The sequence below is a fragment of the Colossoma macropomum genome, unplaced genomic scaffold (assembly GCF_904425465.1).
Source record: "Colossoma macropomum unplaced genomic scaffold, Colossoma_macropomum, whole genome shotgun sequence".
NCBI lineage: Eukaryota > Metazoa > Chordata > Actinopteri > Characiformes > Serrasalmidae > Colossoma > Colossoma macropomum.
The window spans coordinates 30,937,656-30,955,110 of NW_023494804.1; the positions used below are offsets into that span (position 1 = coordinate 30,937,656).

General features: G+C 40.7%; 1 protein-coding gene across 1 annotated transcript in view; it reads right to left on the bottom strand.

Moving 5' to 3' along the window:
* Positions 1–17,455, bottom strand: part of b3glctb (beta 3-glucosyltransferase b) — an 80,129-nt gene that overhangs the window by 7,914 nt on the left and 54,760 nt on the right. The window contains exons 9-11 of the mRNA XM_036594451.1: positions 16,434–16,503; positions 12,078–12,191; positions 2,664–2,763 (exon numbers count right to left, since the gene is read on the bottom strand). Coding sequence (XP_036450344.1) covers positions 2,664–2,763; positions 12,078–12,191; positions 16,434–16,503 — 284 coding nt within the window. The remainder of the gene's footprint in view (positions 1–2,663; positions 2,764–12,077; positions 12,192–16,433; positions 16,504–17,455) is intronic.

The following is a 17,455-nucleotide window of genomic DNA, read 5'->3' on the forward strand; positions in this document are numbered from 1 at the left end:
CAGGGGGCATTCATGCTTGTGCACAGGAAGGGGGGAAAGAATAGGGGCTACATGCTGAACCCCATGCAAGAAGGAGAGATAGCTGAGAAACAGCCAACGAGGAGAAGATCTGAAGAACAAAGATTGAGAAAGATGTTTTTGCACTGCATTTACACTGAACCGACACATTGATGGACGTAAATGCATCCTCCCCCTTCAGTTGGTCAGGATTTCCCCCACATGTAGTCTTGCTAAGTCAATATTTTGTAAGTAATGCTTCTATTTTTTTAACAATCAGAGAGTCAACATAGTATGCATCATTAAGCTAATATTTTCCAAAACGTTAATAGGATTAAACTGGAATGATTATGATTAAGGTTATTGATTACCACTTGTGGTCAACACCAGCCATTTTGCTCTATTAACATCCAACTGAATGTTTTCCTGGTCGGATTTTAAATTTTGTTGTATTATAATAAATAATATGATAGCTTTTGCCTCTGGTATTCCTTGTCACATGGGAACGTTTGAAAAGCGGAACCAATGTTTAATACCTTGAGCTGCAGGCATGAATCACACAAACATTAGCCGCCTTCTGATTGGGTAGATGCATTGCAATGGCTGGATGCATCTGCAGAAAGTTTAGCTTCGCCCCACTTTTTGACACGTCGCATCCCCCAGACTCAACACACTAGACCCATCATGCACCTCACGCCCGCCTCTGATGGAACAGACACTTTCCATTGAAAACAAATGGGATATGTTGCAGTGCGCTGACATGCCAGAGCAGTGTAAATGCAGCGTTAGATCAGGCAAAGGCGTTTAGTACAGGGACCTCAGAGAATCGACGGTGAGGTGTTTCATTGGTGGAGAGACGAGAGAAAGTCGATGAGGCTGAAGTTGGCTGCTAGTTTGCATTTTCCAGTTTCACCTTAAATTGGGCAGCAGTTTTGTTCTGGCACCTGACATTCCAGAATGTAACTTCTGCACCATTTAAGGTGAAAGGGGAACATTTGAACAAGAAGCTGAGGCGCCGGAAAGTAACTGTTGCACCATTTAAGGTGGAACGAAAAATTTGAACAAGGAGCTAAAGCGCCAGTGTTGCATCGTTTTCAGTTTTCGCTCAAAGTCACATTCCCCTTCACAAATCAAGCCCTCAGGTGCCACGTTCACTGAACAGAAACCAACGCCAAGAGACACTGGAACTAGAGACAGTGAAAAATTTCAAGAAAAGTGTATATGTGGCTGAAAGGCTGACACAATAATAACAAATAGCCATGTAACATTAAAATTTCCTGAACTTTTTTCGCTTTTAGTAGTTCCAGTGTTGCTTGGTGTTGATTTCTGTTCAGTGAACGCGTGCACCTGAGGGCTTGATTTGGGAAGAGGAACAGGATTTTGAGGGGGGAACTGAATCGGATGCAGCACCGGAACGTAACTGCTACACTATTTAAGGTGGAACAGGAAAATTCAGATTCATGGAGAGCTGAAGGCAAGACAAGGGATTAGGAGGTTGCTCTGTTTCTGCTGGACAGGTGGGTAACTACCTAATTTTTGCTGTTTCACAGAATCTATAGGTCAGTATTATTTTGTTCCGTTTGCTAATGTTTGTGACAACAACTAGTTAGCTTCGCAGCAGCAACTGTAGAAACAGGTTGCTAACCCACAACCTAGCTAAAATTAGTTACATTACTTGCTGTGTTGTTGTTTGCGCTAACGTTATACTATCCAAAAGAGGGTTTTATGGGCAGGAAGATCTAAAAAATAAGTCTGCCAGCCCAGGGTCGTTCGTCTTGGCAATGCTCATCCCTGAATTTGGGGGCGGAGCTTCTGAAAAAGCACTGAAGGAAGGAGTGTATTTGTTTTGCTTTTGATTTCAAACATCAACAACTGTTTAACAGGCGAAGGCAAACATTTTCTTTACTTTTAATGTAAGTTAATAAAATAACATTTTATTCCATGCAACTTTGGAACATTTCTATTGTAGGGCGGTATTCTATGTAAATTCTATATTCTATGTAAAGGGCAGGTGCAGTGCTCAAATGACACAGAAAAATTGAAAAAAAAAAAGCATGTTCCTGAAAACTCAACTGCAAATAAAATGTGAAATATAAATGGAAAATAGCTTCAGTTACATTTTATTGCTAAGAGTTTCTGGGTGTGCAGGTAATGAGTACAGAAAAAAATGTGGTTTTGTTTTCTTAGACTAAATTTACTTTAAATAAATGCGAGATTTCTCTCCGTTTTCATTGTGAGGTTCAGCTAATTAAAGCTATTTTCTTCCTCATGTTTTTACTCTTCTTTGCCAAGAATGCCAATAATTATAGAGCTAACTATATCAGATCGGTATTGGGGATCAGATTCAAGGAGGCATCGGTTTGGGAAATGAGAATGTAGCATTGTGCCATCTCTAGAAAACATTTGCACACTAAATGCAGGTCAATCTACTGTGGAATGCGTTGCGCTTGTGCCAAACTCTGAGAAGCCAAAAGACGCCCGATAGACGTCTGCGTATCGGATGACAATGCAGTGACTGATTGTACTTTGCCACACAATGTGAGCGCTGTTCTGTGGGCGGACTTGATTTTCAAGTTCCTCACAGGGTTGCTTCCATTAAGGTGTGTTATGGGGTTGAGACGTGTGCCACCTCCTTCTGCTAGAGCTGCACGAGCATCATGTGCTACCTGATCAACGTGTCGTCGTCCACTAAAAGCAGCCATGACGCTCGAGTCACATCTCCGCTAATGAATCTCCTCAAGATGGCAAACGTCTTGGCACAGTGCCCTGAGAAGCCAAACAAAGGGAATTGAACAGTGAGTGTGTTTACCTGCACTTAATAATCCCATAACAGCAGAAAATCAGATTGTGTCAGTAATCCAATCAACACTTTACATGCACTTGAGTAATCAGATAATGGGAAACTCCAGGTCTACATGAGTCAGACAGTAATCAGATTTCTGCTTTGCAACCAGCCAATAAACTCACAGAAGTAGACGTGATGTAAACGTAACGTAAAAATCAAACTTCATGTCGTGGCTTATTTTTTAAACATTGCACCACTTTACCTGAAAATATGAACAAATATCATTTAGAAGATGAAGAATATTTAAATCCTGTCTCGCGGCAACGCTGCTTGCTTATTTCCGCTGTCTGTTTCGCACATGCGCAGACTGAGAAATCCGAAAGAAATCAGAGTAAGAGTTCACATGCACTGAGAAATCTGAATACTGAGCTAAAATCCAGCCTCTTTATCAGATTTTCGAGATCTAGAGTATGGTGTTTACATGACCATTTTAATAATCGTATAACTGCAGAAATCCTATTATGATCGCATTATTGAGTGCATGTAAACGCACTCATCCATCCACTAAACCGCTTATCCTTCTGGGTCGCGGTGGGGTGCTGGAGCCTATCCCAGCTGTCATTGGGCGGAAGGCAGGATACACCCTGGACAGGTCGCCAGTCCATCGCAGGGCAGACAAACAGACATACACATTCACACACTCACTCACACCTAGCGGCAATTTAGCATGTCCAATCAGCCTGACTGCATGTTTTTGGACTGTGGGAGGAAACCAGAGAAACGACCCTGGTCACCCAGCCGGGAATCGAACCCAGGCCCTTCTTGCTGTGAGGCGACAGCGCTACCCACTGCGCCACCGTGCCACCCTAAATGCACTCAATGTCTCTTAATTAAAGCATACCATGTAGGCACCATATGGATAGACATTAAAATGAGAAAGAATTTGCATCTAAAAAAAAAATTCTAGAAAACAGAATTATTAAATGTGATGCAAAATTTGAAACTCTTTTTAAATTAGTTGCAAAGCATTAAAGACAGTGATGGCTTGGAGTTCCATCTGACTGGTCTTTGAAGCTCAGTCAAGTCAACAAAAACCCGCTCAGATGGTGCCTCATGCCAGTTTTTCACTTCTCCAACAGTATCAGAACAGCATGAATTACAATGCTGGAGGGAGCGAGACAGCATGTGGCAAAAAAGCAAGGATATTAAAAGGCAATAGAAGTGACTCAAGTAGGGGGGGGAATTAATAGGGGAGCAGATACATCTGCCCTAGAGGTTTTGTAATGATCACTCAGAATTCAGCAGGTACTGCGTGTACTGGCATATTGGCAGTCAGTAGTGCCCTAAAGATCTTATTTCTCTGACAACACTACAGTTGTCGCAGGTAGAGTTCTCTGAGAAAGTTCAGGGAAATGTTAGAATAAATCCTGCTGTAACTCGAGAGGTGCGGTGGTTGGGAGTGGGGGGGAGTCGGTGGTGTTACAAGGGCTGAACACACAGCACAGAGAGAGTGTGTCACTGAGGCAAGAGAACACCAGGGAGTGCATTAATCCAAATAACATCATGGCTACGATTCGCTGTGGATCATCACAGCCGAGATGTTATCTGGAACTGCACACAACCTTAAGAAATAAAAAAGTCAAGCAAAGAGGCCCTGAATATCGTCTCAAATGTCTATTACAGTCAATGTATTAGTTTAAAGGTGCATTAGTTGATTTATTTGTTTTATTGTTAGTACAAATAACCTCAAAATACATTGAACATAATGTAAAAAATTATTGTTTTAGAAATGGCATCAGCATTGATTACACGCCTGTGAAACTCTGTGTAAAACTGCAGGATGGAGCGGAGGGCCTGTTTGTGTTTATACTGACCTGCTGTCAGTCATTTTATAAGACCCGCCCCTACACCACACAATTCCCCACCCTATCTCCGCCTGCTCAGCTAAGAAAACATGGCAGAATCTGGTAGGTAACCAGGTCCCCAGCCTTCCGAAGCACGTCAACGGAAGTGAGCTACTTAGACATGAGAGGACTGTTTGAGAGCAGCTCTCTATTCACTTCCATTCATTTCAGGTTGTCTTTGATCCAAAAATAACAGACATCTGAGCCCTTTTAGATTACTGCATGGCCCTGTCCTCTTCCAGAGAGACTGGACTTTCAGTCAGTTGATCTAAGCTTGACGATCACTTTATAGCTTCAAAATGAAAATCTTTCTGAGACTGAAAATGATGTGATAAAGCTGTGTCTCAAGAGACTGAACTGCCTGAAGTTCAGACTGAATGTCTGAAGTAGAAGCTTATTTTTTTTCTTATTATTGTTGTTATTATTATTAGTATACATATGGTAAGCAATAATTCATAACAATGTTAATTTCATCAAAATTCAATGTTAATATTGCACCAAAAAACAATTTACTAATAGAGACAGGCAATACAATACATGACTTCATGAAGTGGCTAATGAAACTGTTTTGTGTACTTTTTACGTTTTGATTATTTATTTATCATTTATTTATTTATTTATAGCCCTTTTAAAATCCCAGGCTTATTACATACTAAAGCTTATTATTCAGTAACTACAGGGACTTCAACGCAAACTGGTTGATCTATTCTTAGGTTATAGAAGTGTGTAATAAAACTTCCACTAAAACTTAATGCGACTGTAGAGGCCATTTTTGCCTCTTTACAGCTCATTACAAAGAAAAAAACAGGACACTTAACTATTATTGAGCAGAAAATCAGTATGAACCCGAAAGGCAAGTGTTTATCATTATTTACCGAGTAGAATAAATCAAAAAGATGTCGGGAGGAAAGCAGTATTGGAGGCCTCTCTTGAAGCTTATATCTTTTAGCTAGGTTCCTGAAAGCAAGCACAAGCACCCTGAGACAAAAGTAGCCAACAGCCACTGTTAATAACAGTGTTCACTGTTATTAACATCATGTAAAATTGTTGTTTTAGCTATGAAAAGGACCAAACTCAGTGTGCTCTGTTGAGATCTAGGCTACATCAAGTATTTTAAACTCCTCTCAAACAATGCTGGCATAATGCCATACTTTTACTATCTATATCTAAATAATGACGAAACGCAACACCCTCAATAAACAGGCTCACCAGTAGAAGGTGAAGTGATGACAGGACTTCGTAATACTGGCAAACTCTGAATAAATTTAACACTGGGCATCATCTGAAAAGCTTACTTGGGGGGGCAACGACAGGTTTCGGAATTTGATCTAGTCCTTCTGTCACACTCCTCTTCGGCATCTGACCAAATGGGCTGCAGGTTAAATATTATCGGAAGATAACATATATATATATATATATATATATATATATATATATATCAAGACATTTATGTTCATTATATATATTTATATATATATTTACACACGATGTAAAGGACAATAGGCATTTTCACATTATGTCAAAAACTGAAAAACAACAAAAATGGAGATGTTTTGTTATTTATATACACCGATCAGGCATAACATTATGACCACCTCCTTGTTTCTACGCTCATTGTCCATTTTATCAGCTCCACTTACTATATAGGTGCACTTTGTAGCTCTACAGTTACAGACTGTAGTCCATCTGTTTCTCTGCATACTTTGTTAGCCCCCTTTTACCCTGTTCTTCAGTGGTCAGGACCCCCATGGACCCTCACAGAGCAGGTAGTATTTGGGTGGTGGATCATTCTCAGCACTGCGGTAACACTGACATGGTGGCGGTGGTGTTAGTGTGTGTTGTGCTGGTACGAGTGGATCAGACACAGCAGTGCTGCTGGAGTTTTTAAACACTGTGTCCACTCACTGTGCACTGTATTAGACACTCCTACCTTGTCAGTCCACCTTGTGGATGTAAAGTCAGAGATGATAGCTCATCTGCTGCTGCACAGTTTGTGTTGGTCATCCTCTAGTCCTTCATCAGTGGTCACAGGACGCTGCCCACAAGACTCTGTTGGCTGGATGTTTTTGGTTGGTGGACTATTCTCAGTCCAGCAGTGACACTGAGGTGTTTAAAAACTCCAGCAGCACTGCTGTGTCTGATCCACTCAGACCAGCACAACACATACTAACACACCACCACCACGTCAGTGTTACTGCAGTGCTGAGAATGATCCACCACCCAAATAGTACCTGCTCTGTGAGGGTCCATAGGGGTCCTGACCACTGAAGAACAGGGTAAAAGGGGGCTAACAAAGTCTGCAGAGAAACAGATGGTCTACAGTCTGTAACTGTAGAACTACAAAGTGCACCTATATAGTAAGTGGAGCTGATAAAATGGACAATGAGCGTAGAAACAAGGTCATAATGTTATGCCTGATCTGTGTATGCAGGCGTACGTAGCAAATTCAGGGCTCTACAGAGACCATGTAAATCTCTTTAATCACAGAGAAGATCCCGTCTTCAGGCCTTCAGCTTATCCAGGCCTGACTGAGCTCTCATGGCTGTGAAAGTTCAAGGAAGATTTTGAGAAGGATTTTCCTCAGCTAGAGACGGTGGGGCAGGGACTGGGTTAAACAAAACCTCTGAGGTGTGCTAGCATTTGTCTTTTTTTAAATATGCAGACTCATTAATCAATCTCTGCTTGAAGAACGTTAATCAAGCATGCTCATCAGAAGAGCAGGACCACACCCAGCCAATCTGCATAAACTTTGCTGGAAAAAAATAATAGAAACCAATCAAAGTTCACCTCCTCCTGTATGGTGTCAAATTCAATACAAAATTCGCAAGTGAGTAAAGCTACTCTTGCGCGCAAGAGTTAGAGCCGAAACATACTTCACGCAAGAACGTGAACACAGGCGCTTCGAGCTACGCAGACAGGGCTTTGTGCGTGCGTTGAAAAACGCGAGCTGCATTCTGAGCGTTACAACAAGTGGCGCTATAACGACAGCCAAGCCTGTCCAAGCGGTCTTGTACCGCCAGCGTGCTTTCTCAACTGCCACAGCAGACGAGCAGTTGAGTCTCACGCAAAGATGGCTTACATCATCATAAAAATATCATACATTATCGCATTTCCATTTCAAGAGAAGAGGTAAAGCAGCTCACTCTCCTCTCCTGTCCACGTTTAGCTGTTGAGGCTGCTGGAATAACAGTAGATCCCTCTCTGATTTGTCCTCTATCGCCCCTTTCAGTACTGAGCATTTTAATCGCCACAGCAACGTAAGAATGCGTGGTGAGTTTGTACAGAAGGGCTGAGTGTTTGCAGTGCGTTGGCCGAGTGCTGCCATTTGCGTTCACGTCCTTGCGTGAAGCATGTTTTGGGCATTACTTGCACAGACAGAACCGGAAAACTAGCCCGACACTCGACTGTTATTAAGCTACTGCTCCAAGAGTTTTATTCATTTTTGACAGCTGTGGGCAGGTCCCAACATATGATTGGTTACTACTGATTTCTGGGAGTGTGTTGTGATTGGCTGGCTGTCAGCGGTCGTCAGAGCTTTTGTTGCATATAAAAAACCGGGAAGAAGACTTTCACTCTAGTAGACGACTTTCCACCAGAAACGCTGCCTGTAATTACTGAATTCTATCTTGGTGAATTTTCATCATGATCAATTATGATTGGTGGTTTTGTGCGCTTGCGAATTTTGAATTGGATTTGATGTCATACCCCTGTCACTGGCCAAAAACAAGGCCCTCCTTAATACTGTGTATGTCAGGGGACGGAAGGGATATGCTTTATGATTTCAATGGACAATTAATATACTATCATAATATTAAAATTTAGATCATTATCATTACACAGAAGTAGTTCACAATACTATAAAATATGTTTTTACCAGTTCTGCTATTCAGATCATGTTGTGGTACCTTTTATGAGGAGCTTTCTCATGTCGATCTGTGTGAAAGCTGGATTCTGATCACTCTGTGCTGTGCGATGACTGAGTATTTGGTTCAGGGTGCTTTAATTTGTCTTCCAGCAGGTGGTCAACACATTTTTATGCATTTCACCTCCTGCCAATGTTTACACGCCGGTAATGGATAGACAGACGGCTGGGTTACTTCTGATTGCTTCTGAGAGCAGCCTTTGCTTTATAAATGAGCCATTTTGTTTTGTAGAACTTTTAACAGGGTCTCACCAGTTACTGTTAAACTACAGGAACTGCTGAGTGTCTTCAAGCTGTAAAAAGTCAAAGTTTACATCTCATAAAACTGAAAAGCATAAATCACTGAAACTGATGTCCACAGATCTCTCAAACACTTACAGTCAGATCCTTAAGTATACAATTTATTTATTTACAATTTATGTAATTTTGCAGCTGTACACCACCTCAAAGGATGTGGAGTCGAGATGTGATTTCAGCAAAAAAATACTGCTTAGGAACTGGTTAGGAATTACATCCATTGTTTACATAGTCCCTCCATTTATAAAGGCTCAAAAGTAATTGGACAGCTGACTGATAAGCAGTTTCATGTCCACCTATTCCCTGGTTATTTCATGACAAATTAAGGAGATAAAAGGTCTAGAGCTGATTCCAAGTGTTGAATATCGCTGCTGTTGGAAAAAACCTTGTAACCTTTTCGGTTTTTGACATGATCTGAAAATGCCTGTTGCCCTTTACATTGTGTGTAAATTTCATGAAGACTGGACCAGAATAAACAGCTCAAAATGACTTGGAAAGACGTCTGGTTCTATTGACTTACATTAAAAGTAAAGTAGGTTTTTTCCTTCTCCTGTAAAGTTACCATTTTGGAGATACAAGGTTTTCTTCTGACAACAGTGATATGCATTTGGTTGCAGTACATGGGAACTCTCGATATGTGGTCCAAGAAGGGGCCATCATTAGGCTGAAAAAACAAAACAAACCTATCAGAGAGATAGCAGAAATTTTAGTAGTGGCCAAATCAACAAGAAGGAATACACTAGCGAGCTTAGCAACACCAAAAGCAGGGAAGACCACAGAAGACAACTAAAGTGGATAGTCACGGAAGTGTTTCTGTGGTGGAGAAAAATCCTTTCACAACATCTGATCAAGTCAAGGACATTGTAGAGAAAGTTGGCGCATCACTGTCTACAGTCTACAATCAAGAAACGCCTTTATGAATGGAAATGAAATGTTCTTTAATGGCTGAGTCATGTGATCTCAACTCAATTGAGCATGCTTTTCGCTTGCTGAAGGCAAAACTGAAGGTAGAAAGACCCACAAACAAGCAGAAACTCAAGACGGCTGCAGTGAAGGTCTGGCAAAGCACCTCAAGGAAGGATACTGAGCATCTGGTGATGTCCACTGTGTTCCAGACTTCAGGCAGTCATTAACTGCAAAGGATTTCAATCCAAGTATTAAAAATAACCATGTATTTATAAATATATTAGTGTGTCCAGTTGCTTTTGAGCCTGTGAAAATGGAGAGATTATGTAAAAAATGGATGTAATTCCTGAACGGTTAATGCAGTATTTTTATTAAGCCCCTTGAATTAAAGCTGAAATCACATCTCGACTGCTTCATTTCAAATGAGGTGGTGTACAGCGGCAAGATTATAAGAATTGTGTCGCTCTTCAATACTTCCGTCCCTGACTGTAAGTGTTTGAGAATTCTGTAGGCATCAGTTTCATCGGTTTTATGAGATGTAAACTTGAAAAATTGACGTATTTTACAGCTTGAAGACACTCAGCAGTTCCTGTAGTTCAACAGTAACCCTGTTAAAAGTTCTACAAAACAAAATGTCTCATTTATAAAGCAAAGGCTGCTTTCAAAAGCAATCAGAAGTGACTCAGCTGTCCATCTATCCATTACAGGACACGGGATGCATTAAAATGTGTTGACAACCTGCTAAAAGAGAAATTAAAGCACCCTCAACCAAGTACTCAATCATCACACAGCATAGAGTGATCAGAATCCAGCTTTCACACAGATCGACATGAGAAAGCTCCGCATAAAGATACCACAATGTGATTTGAATGGCTAAACTGGCAAAGACATGATAGTCTTTTATAAGGGAACAGGGGCGGGGCGGTGACATATGATTGGTTAATATTATACAGGGTGATTCAAAAAGATTCATCTGATTCAATTAAAAAAATTAAAATGATAGAGTTTCTGACTGTCAGAGTAAGATGGCTCCCTTCAGTCTGAGAGGAGATGTGACCCCTGAGCAGAAAGCGTTCTGCGTTCTCCACTTCAATAAGAGTGAACCCGTCATAACTGTGCAGTGTGATTTTCATCGGCATCGAACCCACAACAGCTCAGAACGTTCGTCGTTGGTTCCACAACACTGGATGATCTCCGAAATCGCACTGAAAGAGACTACAGAGACAGCCGACATGCTCAATCGAGTATGGGATGAATTTGATTATGGCGTTGATGTTGTCTGTACAGCTGGAGGAGGTTCATACTGAGACCTTGTACAATTACATAATAAACTTTATGCTCATTTAAACCATTTACAGTTTACTGCATTAATCTGTAATGATTTACAGGTGAAATGAATCATTTTGAAATCAGATGAATCTTTTTGAATCACTCTGTATTTCTCCAGCAAATGCGCTGGGTAAGGTCCTACTATTCTAATGAGCATCTAATGGCTGTTTATTTTCCTTCTCCCCAATTTAGTCATATCCAATTCCACCCACTAGATAGGACTCTCTCAATCACACTACACCACCAATGCTAGGAGGGTGAAGGCAAACGCAAGCTTCCTTTGAGTCATGTTAAGCAGCCACAGCATCTTTTTGAATTACTGCTGACACGATGTCATCGGACAGCTGAACACGCTTGGAGGAGTACGCTGACCGCTAGTACTGTTACATCAGTTAACAGACACATGCGCTGGCTAGCATTACGCTGAGTGATGGGGAGAGAGGGAGGGCCAGTTTGCTCTCTTGGGACCCCTGGTCGTGGATGGTTTTAACATCACCCCCTGGTCGAAGTCGTGATCTCCTGATGACAGAGCCAACACTTTGACAGCTGCTCTTTGTACACAATGACTGCAGCACAGAATGTTAAACCCTAATTATATGATATCAGCCCTTTAACAAGTGACAACCTCTTTTGACTGGTGAGGATCAAGCTTATGCAAGCTGTATCTAAATTTAGGACGATCCAATTTATATCGGAAATGGGGAAATTCTTGTGAACTACAGAGAGACCTGAAAGTTACTCACTGAGCCTAATTTGATGAGCATCCACATCACAGGTCTTGGTTACCAGAGGCTTTAATGGCTTTTAAAAAACGCTTTTGCCATTCAAGCCTCTTTAAAGGGCTAATGAGGCTTCTTTGGCAAAGTGAAGCTGCTGTGCCAAAAGTAATGCGGTGTACGTTTTGTGTAATTAAACCAACATACAGCATGTAACTGACCCCTCTCTGTGTTGGGCACTCCCAGGTCAATGGTGGGGATGGCTGGGTCAGTGACATCACTGTAAAACTCCAGCAGTGCAGCATCTTTCGCCCATGTTTTCTTCACGATTGGCACTGATAAAAGTGAATGCACACAAACAAACAAACACAAATATTATGGACAGATATTAAAAAGAGGATTAAGGCAAGATAAGAGGCTCTTCAATGGGGCTGTGTTCCTTTCATCAGTCCAGCCGCCCGTTCCAGTACTGGCTTTAACAAGCCCTTGTCATCTTGGCTTTGCCATTTCCCTTCAATGGAACCCACAACATTTCAAAGGCGGTTCCATTACTTGGGGTCCAATGAACATAAATGCTGACTTTGGCTGCAGAACTTGCCCAGAGAACAATCTGACCTCGCAGTGACAACCTAAACTTCCCTTTTCCAACTTGAGAATAAGGGCAGACAAGGCTGTTTATAGGCCATAACAATAAAATACCTGAAAATGCTTAATATTCCAATGTTCAGAACCTACTGTACATGACTGCTGATACAACTTCATTAGGTTAGTGTGCTACACTATATAGACAAAAGTACTGGGACACATTCCTAATTATTGAGTTCAGGTGTTTCAGCCACACCCATTGCTAACATGGCCTTGCTGTCTCCATAGACGAACACTGACAGTAGAGGGTCGTATGTACCGTGCTAGTATTGTTACATCAGTAACTTCATAAAATGGGTTTCTATGGCTGAGCAGCTACACACAAGCCTAAGATCAAAGTACACAATGCCAATCATCGGCTGAAGTGGTGTAAAGCGCTGCCACTGGACTCTGGAGCAGTGGAAACGTATCCTGTGGAGTGACCAATCACACTCCTCTATCTGTCAGTCTGATGGATGAGTCTGGGTTTGGCCAGGAGAACGTTACCTGCCTGACTGCACCGTGCCAGCTGTGAAGTTTGGTGAAGGAGGGATGATGATATGAGGCTGTTTTTCAGGGGTTGGTCTAGAACCCTTAGTTCCAGTGAAGGGAAATCTTAATGCTTCAGCAGAACAAGACATTTTGGACAATTCTACGCTTCCAACTTTGTGGGAACAGTTTGGGGAAGAACCTTTTCTGTTCCAGCATGACTGAGCCCCAGTGCACAAAGCAGCTCCATAAAGGCATGGCTGGAAGAACTTGACTGGCCCTCACAGAGCCCAGACCTCATCCCCATCAAACACCTTTGGGATGAACTAGAACGGAGATTGTAAGCCACACCCTCTCATCCAACATCAGAGTCTGACCTCACAAATACTCTTCTGGATGAATGGACACAAATTCCCACAGACACTCTCCAACATCTTGTAGAAGCTTCCCAGAAGATTGGAAGCTGTTAGAGCTGCTAAGGGGACCAACTCCATATTAATGCCTATGGATTTAGAATGGGATTCATAAAAGCTCCTGTGGGTGTGATGTGTAAGGTGTGTAAGGTGTCCCAATACTTTTGTCCATATAGTGTAGCTTGCTAGTTGGCAATCAAGTGGCTACTCAGCCCGACAAAGAAATTATTTATAAAATGCAAAAAAAATCTTTTTTAATTTTAACTAAAAAAGACTCCAAGTAACCTTGAAGGTGCCAAGGTCAGCTGTCATTTTTGAGTCATGATTAAGCAGGTTCAGTTCACCATGTCAGGTGGTGTGACCACAGTAAAAATATGAAAATTTGTTATTATAATAATATTTATTAGAAAAGAATTAAGGACAAGGACAAAGGTTTATACAGGTCTCCAATTACAGGTTTATGCATGTCCTAAGTAGCCATAAATAACTTAAAAATATTTTAAATTAAAATGTGTAGTTGCGTCAACTGACATATAGGGATATTAAAAGATCTGCACTTTATACTTATTATTAAACTGCACTGTAAATAGATTAAACAATCTGTAAATAGAAATACTCCCTCTCACATATGTGCAATACCCTCACTTTCTTTTATATGCACCCTTTCTATTTTACTTTATAATTTTATTTTAAATTATTTTATAAATTAAATTATTTTACTTTTCTATTTTTACTTTTTTAATAATTTTAAATTATATAGTCTTTCATTTAATATCATGTATTTTATATTTTACGTTAGCCTATATTTTTGCTTTATTCCTAATCTTTTTATGTTTATGCACCATTAGGAGTGCTACCCAATTCCGTTGCACCCATACACAATGACAATAAAGAATCTTGAAATTTTGGAGTGATAAAACTGATTATCCTGTTTAAATAATAATTAAAAAATAAATGTATATAATTTAAAAGGCTATGAAATGTCAACACATTGATGTCAAAGCATCTCAACACAAGGACAAGTGATCCACTCAAGTGTTTTACTGCATTTTGCATGCAGTGCTGTTCCAGAATAAGCTTTTAGGTGATATTTGATTGGACTGAAAAAAATCAGTGGTACCTTTTATCGTGGTCTCACCCGAGTCGCTAAAAAACAACTCTGAAGATAATTATGCAAATCGCTGCAACTGCCTGGCTGCTGCGTCTGCTGATTTGCAGGATAGCTTTCCTAATTACACACCACTTAGGCTTGTTTCGTTCCACAGAGAGAGGGAACATTTTATTTGTCTAACTAACTGCCTGCATTACCCAGTCACCTCTCCTTGGAGAGAACAGTTGGAGGCCGAATTAAGCACACTATAAAAAACACGATGAAATATTTTAATTTTTCCCATATTTCAAGGCTTTCAAAATAGGAAGGAAAGAATAGAAATCAAAGACAGATAATAATGTGATTAGACTGTGGCAGGTTTGCTCACAACTGCAACTATTATCTTTATCATATAAAAAAAGGATCTTATTGTTGAAAATAAGCACAGTGTCCACTATGATAATTAGCTCTACAAACCTGTACAAACTAATGGCAGGTACAGGACTCCTTTTCCAAGCCAGTGAACAAAAAGAGATCTTCATAAAGCATATCAGCAATATTTCTTCATTTTAGATAAACCCAGACTAAGGTGTTCATAATCCACACATTCCTGACTAATGAAAATCACATCTGGGAATGAAGCAGTGGCGCCTATGCACTAGGGGCCGCCGTGGAGCAATGCACAACATGATCAATAATTCAGTATAACAATTAATATATATATTTTTTCTTCGTAATTAACATTGTTGCATGTTTATTACATATGACAGTGGTATGTCTGTCTGATACATTCCAAATATGTTCCTGTACCTGTTGTGTAAATGCCAGTAGGCAATCTATTTCTCCTAGCAGTCTTCGTTAAGTGAGCATGGGGCTCGTTAGCACTCGTCTTACCAAGTGAGCAGTTAAAAACACTCTGCACATTTCAATAACCAGCTGTGGGCCCGATCACATTGGCCCCATGCTGAGAGCAGCCAATAAAACATAATAAATTTAAATACGTCCAGATGTTGCTACACAGCTAGCCATTGTTCCTCATCAGTTGTGGTAGCCACTCATAATAGCAAGGCAATATAATGAGTCAAGTTGAAAATGTAATAAAAGTTAAATTTGGTTCCAGCCATTAGAGCAGAAATTAGAGATTAAACGTTTGAGACACACCAGAGGATTTCAACACCATTCAGTCTGAAAAGGACAAAAACTGTTCCTTCAGTCCAGAGAGGTTCAAGAGAAAAACATGGCTAACTGTGAGTGTAGCTCACTCTCCTGCTTTCCTTGCCTGCCCTTGCTGTGCTATCACTTGAATTCATTCATGGGTTGTTGGACTTTGAGAGAAAAGTTTTTGACAAGTTTGTCCAGATAAAAGATCATCGTGCATCTTTTCTTTTTGAGCAGTGATCGTCACGGTGAGTCATTCTGCATCATTACAGGGCAAGTTATTCCTAAAGCCCTTTCCCTGCTCAGATATGTTGATTTGGATTTGTATTTGCAGACCACAGTGATCGTCACTGATAGATAACAGTGGATTTGTAATGTGATGCTATATAACCAGGTTCTGTGAGATCTAATGTCGTTATCATATCACTCATATTCCTGTCTCCACTTCCACCAACTCCACTAACACTAACTAAGTTAATGTGTGAATGTGTGATTTCATTGATCTAGTGTGTTTGTGTGTGGATCAGGTATGTGTGTAGTTTCCCCCACCAGGCTTTCTGTGGCAGAGACGGCACTGGAATGAAGTGGGGATTGTTAAGCCGTTACATCTTATTATTACCTTTTTGTCGAGGCTGATTCGACAAACCAGTCTAACTGTCAAGCTTAGCACTGATATGATCCATCACACAGTATTAAAAACGTCTAAACGCAAGACAGATTAGCAAGCGAAGTGGAGAAATAATGTCAAAAAACAGTCAAAAAAGAAGATAAGGCCACTGCAACTGCAAACTTATTTGGTGCACCTCTATCATGGTGGAATTTCTGACAGGTCTTCACTGCAACAAAGAGGTCCTCTTTCTCCACTGGGTTCCCCTATAAAAGAGACACACAGCAGAAAGCTTCAGCTGCACAACAACAGTTACTATGTCTGTGGTCTTAAAGGGGCATCTCAACATAAAGCACTGAATAAAAATACAATAAAACTGTATTATCTTTATTACCTTGTTCCTGTGTCACTAAAATGTTCACAGGACAGAACGTATCGGGTTCTGAACATTTTTATCTAACACAGGGGGCGATAGAGGCGAAAACCCTATTCATTCTGGCCATAGAGAAATGGAGCTCAGACCCGGAGTTCCTAATATGGGCATAACGAGGACTACAGAATGACGCACGACTACAGTGGTCATCTAGAGATGCCACAATATCACCTTCTTTTCTGATACTGATACCAATATTGAAACCATCTGATAGTTCGTTATTAAAAAGTACTGAGCTTTAAAATGAGTTATTTGTCATTGAAGCACTTCTCCTAAAGGCTTGTGTACACTACACAATTTTAGCCTTATAGATATTTTTTAATAACAAACCCTTCCCAGCTCAGAGACAAATCGCTGACCGTGACGAGTGCTTGTGCACTGTGAATGGTTCAACGAAGCAGCTCTGTCAAACTGCGAGCTGCCACAGACTCTTTCTGATACTTTCAAACGTTTGACACAAATAGCAGGAGCAGCAATGAAATGAGAGTGCAAGAAAACTCCTGGGGAGCGAGTCACAGGCAACCACCACAATAACAAACATGGTGGAATCCACAAAGAGTGACAGCAACACTGCAGTGCTTAGGTTTGGAGTCCCTGATTACATTTTGTGGCAGTTGCCTCCTTTGTGCTAGGATGATGTGGAGCCAGGAAACAGAGGGAAGCTTATTAGTGCAGAAACAACTACAGCAAGTTTCTCCAGTTCCAGTTTATGCAAATTTGATCTCTTATCATTGGATTTGATCTCTCCTTTCACCAACATGCTTCCTTACATATCTCAGCATAAT